The following is a 7,867-nucleotide window of genomic DNA, read 5'->3' on the forward strand; positions in this document are numbered from 1 at the left end:
TGCCCAGGTTGGAGTACAGTGATGTGATCTCTCACTGCAGCCTCAGCCTCCCTGGGCTCAAGTGATCCTCCCATCGCAGCCACCCAAGTAGCTGGGACTGCAGACAGTGCCACCATGTCCAGCTAATTTTTGTTGTTGTTGTTGTTGAGACAGGGTCTCCCTGTGTTGCTCAGGCTGGTCTTGAGCTCCTGGGTGCCAGCAATCCTCCCACCTCAGCCTTCGAAAGTGCCGAGATTCCAGGCCTGGGCCACCATGCCTGGCTCTGTTTTCTTTCCTCTGTTGTTTATGTTTTTAATTACCAGTGTCCAACTAAATTAAGTTTCCAGTAATCACCGATTACTGAATTCTATTATCATTAAATGTTCCTTTTGAAGTTATATTCTTTTAAAAACTTCTTGAAATACTGATGATGATTATTATTATCATTTTGAGATAGCATCTTGCTCTGTTACCCAGACTGGAAGGCAGTGGCATGATCACGGCTTACTGCAGCCTTGACCTCCTGGGTTCAAGTAATCCTTCCACCTCAGCCTCACAAATAGCTGGGACTACTGGTGTGTGCCACCACACCCAGCAAATTTTTTTTTTTTGTAGTTTTATAGACATGGGGTCTCACTATGTTGCTCAGGCTCATCTTGAACTCCCAGGCTCAAGCCGTCCTCCCACCTTGGGCTCCCAAAATGCTGAGATTACAGGTATGAGCCACCATGCTGGGCTCTGATGACTATTCTGATTTTAGACTCTCTCAGTGCAATGGGAATTTCAAAGTTGTGTGTAAACTATAAAATATATGAACTTCTATAAAGCTAAATTATTAATACTGATAATTAGGAAGTCTTATTTCCTAGTGAGATTGTGTTTTGGAAGTATTAAGTATAAAGTTAATCTTTTTTCTTTCTTTTTTCCTTGCAAATAGCATCAAGAATTTAGTTTCCTCCTCAAAGAAAGGGTATGTCCCCTTGTGATAAAGCTCTTTTCTCCAAATATAAAGTTCAGACAAGGTTCCAGCACCTCATCCTCTCCAGCACCAGTTGAAAAACCGTATTTTCCCATCTGCATGCGTTTGCTGAGAGTAGTATCTGTTCTGATTAAGCAATTTTACAGTCTTTTGGTAAGTGCTAATTTCCTTATGTGTTTGTATATATAGTAGCATATTGTGCCTTTTAAAAAGTGGTCTGTTATTGTGCATTTAGTTTTTCAATTCAGTTCAACAGAATTTTTTTTTTGAGTACCTACATGAATTCCAGGTACTCTGAAGGTTCATTCTGTCCTTTCTTGAATGTTTATGTAGTATTCATAATGTGTGAAGCAGAGTCATAGCCTGTCATCTGAAGGCAGCATAGGAATTGTGGTTTAGGAACTCAGCTTCTTAACTAATTATCTGTATCTCATTTGAAGGATTATTAACATTATAGTCCCTTCAATTTATGCTGCTTTCATTTATACTGTTTTGTATGTCCTAACAGATTAAACCAAAGACATTAAAGATTTGGTCAAATCTAGGATTAGAAACCAATTCTTCTGACTTACAGTCTAATATTTCATCTATTTTGCATAAGTTAATGAATGCCTATTATGTTGTGATATTCCTGATAATTCTATTTATGTAATGCTTTAGTTTTAAACATTCACATACTGTTTCTCAGAAAAAATAATGCACTATGTTTTTTAAATTTTGTGTTAAGTCAAATTCAGCATTGTGTAATTTTTTCACATTTATACTCTTATTTTATTTATTATTATTTTTTGAGATGGAGTCTTGCCTTGTCACTCAGGCTGGAGTGCAGTGGCACAATCTCAGCTTACTGCACCCTCCACCCTCTGGGTTCAAGCAATTCTCCTGTCTCAGCCTCCTGAGTAGCTAGGACTACAGGTGCATAATTTTTGTATTTTTAGTAGAGACAGTGTTTCACCATATTGGTCAGGTTGGTCTCGAACCCCTAACCTCAGGTGATCCTCCTACATTGGCCTTCCAAAGTGCTGGGATTAGAAGCATGAGCCACTGCACCCGACCCTATATTCTTATTTTAAATTAACAAAAATAGACAGTATAATAATCGTAGGAGACTTTAATATTCCACTTCCAATAAAGGTAGAACAACCACGTAGGAGTAATCAGGAAACAAAAGACTCGAAGAACACTGTAGAGCAGTTGGATCTAACATATACAGAACACTCCACCTAACATCAGCAGAATACACATTCTTTTCAAGTGCATGTAGATTATTCTCAAGGATAGAGCACATGGTAGGCCATAAAACAAGTCTCAACAAATTAAAGAAGATTGTAATCATACCAAGTATTTTCTCTGACGATAATGGAATGCAACCAGAAATCAATGGTGGAAGCAAAATGAGAAAAGTCACAAATGTATGGAAATTAAGCAACATACTAGTTAGGAGAAGGAAGGAAACAATAAAGAATACCATATAAATAAACCAAATGGAGAATAGAAAAGCAGTAGAGAGAATCAATGAAAATAAGAGTTGTTTTTTTGAAAAGATTAAGAAAATGAAACTGTTAGCTAGACTAAAAGAGAATACTCAACTAAAATCAGAAATGAAAGCGGAGACATTATAACTGATGCCACAGAAATAAGAAATCAAAAAGAATCATAAAAGACTACTGGGAAGAATTATGTGCCAACAAATAGAATAACCTAGAAGAAATGAATAAATTCCTTGAAACATACAACCTACTTGTTGGGAATAAAAGCTTGGAGTTACAAAGAAAAAAAGAGTACTCAAGTAAAGGATTTTTTAGTAAGGCAAATATGCTTCTGCAGAAGAGTGCTGCTTGCAGGGCTGGTCGCCACGGGAAGACACTGAAAAAAGAAGGGAAGAGGTTTTTACTTTCATTGTAGTTTGCCCTTGTTACTGGGTATGATGAGTTTATTTTCTCAGTAGTTAGGAGTACCAGGTGGGTTTTTTTCCAAGCTGGTTTGAGTTTTTCTTTTTTTCACCCTTTGATGAGGATGTGATTTTTTAGGCTGATGTTGATGTTGGGAATTCCAGGGGTGGCACCTGTGCTTGGAGACCTTTGGTTTAAGGGAAGAGAAAGTAGAAGATACACCAAGTATATAATTTTTGAGTAACCGATCCTTTGTTTTAAATGTAGGAATGTCAGTATTGGAATATAAATAAGGTAACCCATATAGCATTTTGTAGAGGGATAAGTTGATATCTTTTTGACGCATGGTTCTGATTTTTATCAAGGCAATGGGGAGACATTTAGTCTAGGGAACCGAGTCTTTAAGACTAATTTGGTTAGGTGACCTTTCAGAGTTTGGTTTATTTTTTTTACACTTCCTGAGGAAGGTGGATGTCAAGGAATATGATATTTCCATTTTATGTCTAGCACTTGGGCTTTTTAATGACGTGCAGTGAAATGGGTTTCATTGTATGAATTAATGTTTTTTATTAGTCTAAACTTAGGTATGATGTTTTTGATTAATCTTTTAACTACATTACTGGCAGTTGAATTTGAGAAGGGGATAGCCTCTACCCAGTGGGGAAAGTGGTCTCCTATTATTTACAAGTATCTCAGGAGACTAATTGGGGCAATTTAGTATAGTTAATTTGAATATTTGGGAATGGTTTTAGTCATGGATCCCTTCCCGTCAAGGGTGATTTTTTTCTTTTAGAGTTTGTTTACTAGTTTTTTTACTTATTAAGTAAATATCTGTAACTTGTTTGGCTAGGGTATAAAGTTTTATACACCAATAGACTTTGAGAACTGTATTACACATAGCGTGGGGTCCCCAGTGGGTTTCCTGATATAGTTGAGACAAGACCTCCCTCTTGAGGAGTTTAGATAAACATTTTTCTTTGGTAACATCCCTTTTCCTTTTGCGTTTTTTTTTTTTTTTTTCTGACTCCTATGAATTTTTTCTTTTCTGCAGAAGAGCAAATGAGGATTGTAGTAAGGGGAGGAAGACGAGGGGTTAGGTGAAAAACTGGTGTTTCAGAGGAAACGGCAATTAGTTTGGCTATTTGATCTGTGAAGTTATTCCCTCAGCTTTTAAAAGAAAGATTTTGTAATAAAAGATTTAGCAGTTGTTTTTATCTTATGAATAAATTTACTAAATTGCTGTAATATGGTCAAATTTTTAACACATTTTATTGTTTCTTGTTAAACTCATTATTCGCAGGTATTGCAGACCAAGGCAAATAAGCCCACCTTCTTTTGAGCTTTGTACAACTTATTATATGCCCTTAAGTTGAGTTTTTCTTATTTTCTTTCACACTTGTGAAATGTCTGGCACAAGCAGACATTTTACTTGAAGACAAAACTGCTTTTTTTCTCTTTTTTTTAAGCTCATAACGTACAGTGAAAAACTAATATAAAGCATTTTAGTTCTTAACATTAAACCATACTTAGGCTTATAGTTTTTTTCCTAAGGAAGTTATGGTTTAGTGTAAATTTTGAAATACTCCAAATATACATTTTATGTAGATTTTTGAGTGCCATTGTTAAAATTTTAATTTTTTATGTAAGGTTTATTAAAGAAACACTGGGAATTCTAGTATTTGTAAAATTCTAAGTTTTGGTGAATACTGTAAATATTACAGTTGGTATTAGAAACTCATGATGAATTTAGAATTAAGAGAAAACCCATTTTATAAATATTTTGTTTGATTAAAAATACTAGACTTGTACGTTTTAAATAATTTAAGAAAATATCTTTAAAAAAAGGACTGTGGGTAGCCGGGTGCGGTGGCTTACACCTGTAATCCCAGCACTTTCGGAGGCCGAGGTGGGTGGATCACGAGGTTAGGAGTTGAAGACCAGCCTGGCCAAGATGGTGAAACCCCGTCTCTACTGAAAATACAAAAAATCAGCCAGGTGTGGTGACGGGCACCTGTAACCCCAGCTACTTGGGAGGCTGAGGCAAGAGAATTGCTTGAACCCAGGAGGTGGAGGTTGCAGCGAGCCGAGATCGCACCACTGCACTCCAGCCTGGGTGAGAAAGTGAGACTCTGTCTCAAATAATAATAAAAAAAAAAGACTGTAATTTAACAGTAATCTGTATATCTTTAGTTGATAGTAAAAAAAGAAAACAAAAACAATGAAAACGTTGCAACTGGTATGAAATAACCCTATGATGTCTCTATTACAAGAAAACAAAACTGTACACATTTATAAATAAACAGTTTCTTCACCAGTTAACGAGTTCTTTTCTATACCAAAGTCTTTACCGGGCTTTGTCCCTTGTTCTCTGCCAGATGTCCCTGGCATCTCTGGATGCCAGGCTGTGTCTGGTGTGTCTTTATGCTCTTGCTGTCTTCTGCTCTCTGCATGCCAGAGCCACATTTGTAAGCGTTCTTAACTTTTACCTGAGTAACACTGGAAACTGTGGATGCCTTCCTCTGGGGTGGGAGTTTCCTACCAGAGGGGTGGTTCCCTTCACACTCTTTGTGAAGCTCTGACAGGCTCTGCAGCGCAGGCAGACTGTCTCGGCTTGAGGGGGAGGGAAGTTAGGGTCAGGGGTGTTAGGCAGGGGAAGGTGGTCTAGGGGGTCCCATGTATTGGTGGACTGTTCAGGGGTAGGGACTTTATTCATCTTAAAGGAGTTGGCTTTTGGCTTACTTCCTGCAGCCGTTAGGGGGTAAAGGAGGACAGACCCTTGCCAATGGCACAGGGCATAATCTATTTTCTCCTGGGAGACAGGACTCTTGTCATTAACATATTTTATTAAAAGCTGACAAATCCAACCCTCATTTGACCCCAAACTTTGACCAGAAAACTGAGGGTTTGAGGATTATTTTTTGAGTCCAAATGAAATAATATTTTACTTGTGTGTGTGTGTGTGTGTGTGTGTGTGTGTGTGTGTGTGTGTATTTAGTTCTCTCATTACCCTTCTAATATTTTAATATGAGACCTAGGGGACTATTGGGGGAATATTATTGCTATTAGTTTTATCCTTCTCATTCCTTGCCTTACTTGTGCATTTCCCATCCTGAGTGCTGGTCAGACTCAACCCCTCGTATTAGAGATTTCTTGCCTTCCCCTTTCCTAAAGGCTCAACTCCCCTTACTGGAGACTTTTTGCTTTTCCTATCTTGGAGGTTTGGTATGAGGCTGAATTCCTTGTATTAGAGATTTCTTGCCCTCAGATTGTGTGTCTCACTCACACACTGTCAACCTCCAAGATACCCTGACCACCAAGAAAATATTTTGTTGCCCCTGCGACGTTTTGTACGTTGGTTTGTGCACAGAGTTGCCTGGTCACCGCAGTATGTAAGGATCCTTTCCACCCATGTTGCTGAGAGTCTGGGTTTATTCGTCACTCCAGGTGGAACCTGATCTCCTGTTGGTGAGACCACTGCAATGAGGCAGCAGGACGCGTCTTCTCCTAATAGGTGATCGCTGGCCCCTCCCAAAGGAGAATGGGAATCCTGGGCAAGCTCCCAAATTGTTGGGAGTAAAAGCTCAGAATCGCAAAGAAAATGAGTACTCCAGTAAAGGATTTTTTAGCAAGGCAAATTTGCTTCTGCAGAAGGGTACTGCTCGCGGGGCTGATCGCCACGAGAGCACACTGAACAAAGAAGGGAAGAGGTTTTTGTTTCTAATGCAGTTTGTCCTTGCTACTGTGTTCTGTCTCCATTGGCTGGAGTTGACCATACAATTTAAGCTGAACCTGACTGGCTAACTTGAAGAGCACAGGAGTGTGCAGGATGAGGAAGGAAGGGCAGTTTTGGCGGGAAGACGCATTGTGGTGGGAAGAGCAGTTGTGGCAGGAGGGTCAATTTACGGAGTGAGTAGTAGATGTGGGCTCTGTAGATTAGGACCAGCAGGAAAGTTGTTTACTGAAACTAGGGCAGGGAGGCAGAAAGGATAAGGAAGTCCTGTCTTGGAAGTGGAGAACAAAGAACAAGAGAACCAAATAAACTAAACCCTTTGAAGAGGAACTTCTTTTTGTGTCTAACACTACTGAAACTGAATCACAAGAAAAAAAATTAAACAGACCTATAACTAGTATGGAGATTGAATTAATACTCAAAAACCTTTCAACAAAGAAAAGCCCAAGAACAGATGGCTTCACTGGAAAATTCTACCAAACATTGAAAGAACAATTAACAAACTCCAAAGAATTGAAAAGGAGAGAACACTTCCAAACTTGTTTTATGAGGCCAGCATTAATACCAAAGCCAGACACAGATACTGCAAGGGAAGAAAACAGATCAAGATCCCTAATAAATACTGATAAAAAATTTTTCAAGAAAGTACAAGGAAACTGAATTCAACAGCATATTAAAAGGATTCTACACCACGACCAAGTGGTATCTATCCCTGGAATGCAAGGATGTTTCAGCATACAAAAATCAGTCAATATAATACACTACATTAAAAGAATGAAAGATAAAAACCACATGATCGTCTCACTTGATGCAGAAAACACATTTGGCAAAATTTATCCTTTCAAGATAAAAACACTCAACAAACTAGGAAAAGAGCTAAACTACCTTAACCCAATAGATGCCATGTATGAAGAGACAATGACTAATATCACACTCAGTGGTGAAAACCTGAAAGCTTTCCCTCTAAGATCAGGAACAAGGCAAAATTGCCTACTCTTGCCACTTCTATTAAACATGGTACTGGAACTCCTAGCCAGAGTAATTAGGAATGAAAAAGAAATAAAAGGTATCCAAATTGGAAAGGAAGAAGTAAAATTATCTCTGTTTGCAAATGTAGTGTTATATGCAGAAAACTCTTAAATATTCCAAACTAGAAAAGCTGTTAGAACTAAGAATTAGGCCGGGCGCGGTGGCTCAAGCCTGTAATCCCAGCACTTTGGGAGGCCGAGGCGGGTGGATCACGAGGTCAAGAGATCGAGACCATCCTGGTCAACATGGTGAAACCCC

General features: G+C 38.6%; 1 protein-coding gene across 5 annotated transcripts in view; it reads left to right on the forward strand.

The window, feature by feature from the left end:
* Positions 1–7,867, forward strand: part of MON2 (MON2 homolog, regulator of endosome-to-Golgi trafficking) — a 135,864-nt gene that overhangs the window by 39,681 nt on the left and 88,316 nt on the right. For all 5 annotated transcript variants that reach the window (XM_017510187.2, XM_017510190.2, XM_017510188.2 and 2 more), the window contains exon 8: positions 917–1,111. In XM_017510187.2, the coding sequence (XP_017365676.1) occupies positions 917–1,111 (195 nt within the window). The remainder of the gene's footprint in view (positions 1–916; positions 1,112–7,867) is intronic.

The sequence above is a fragment of the Cebus imitator genome, unplaced genomic scaffold (assembly GCF_001604975.1).
Source record: "Cebus imitator isolate Cc_AM_T3 unplaced genomic scaffold, Cebus_imitator-1.0 Scaffold433, whole genome shotgun sequence".
NCBI classification, from domain to species: domain Eukaryota; kingdom Metazoa; phylum Chordata; class Mammalia; order Primates; family Cebidae; genus Cebus; species Cebus imitator.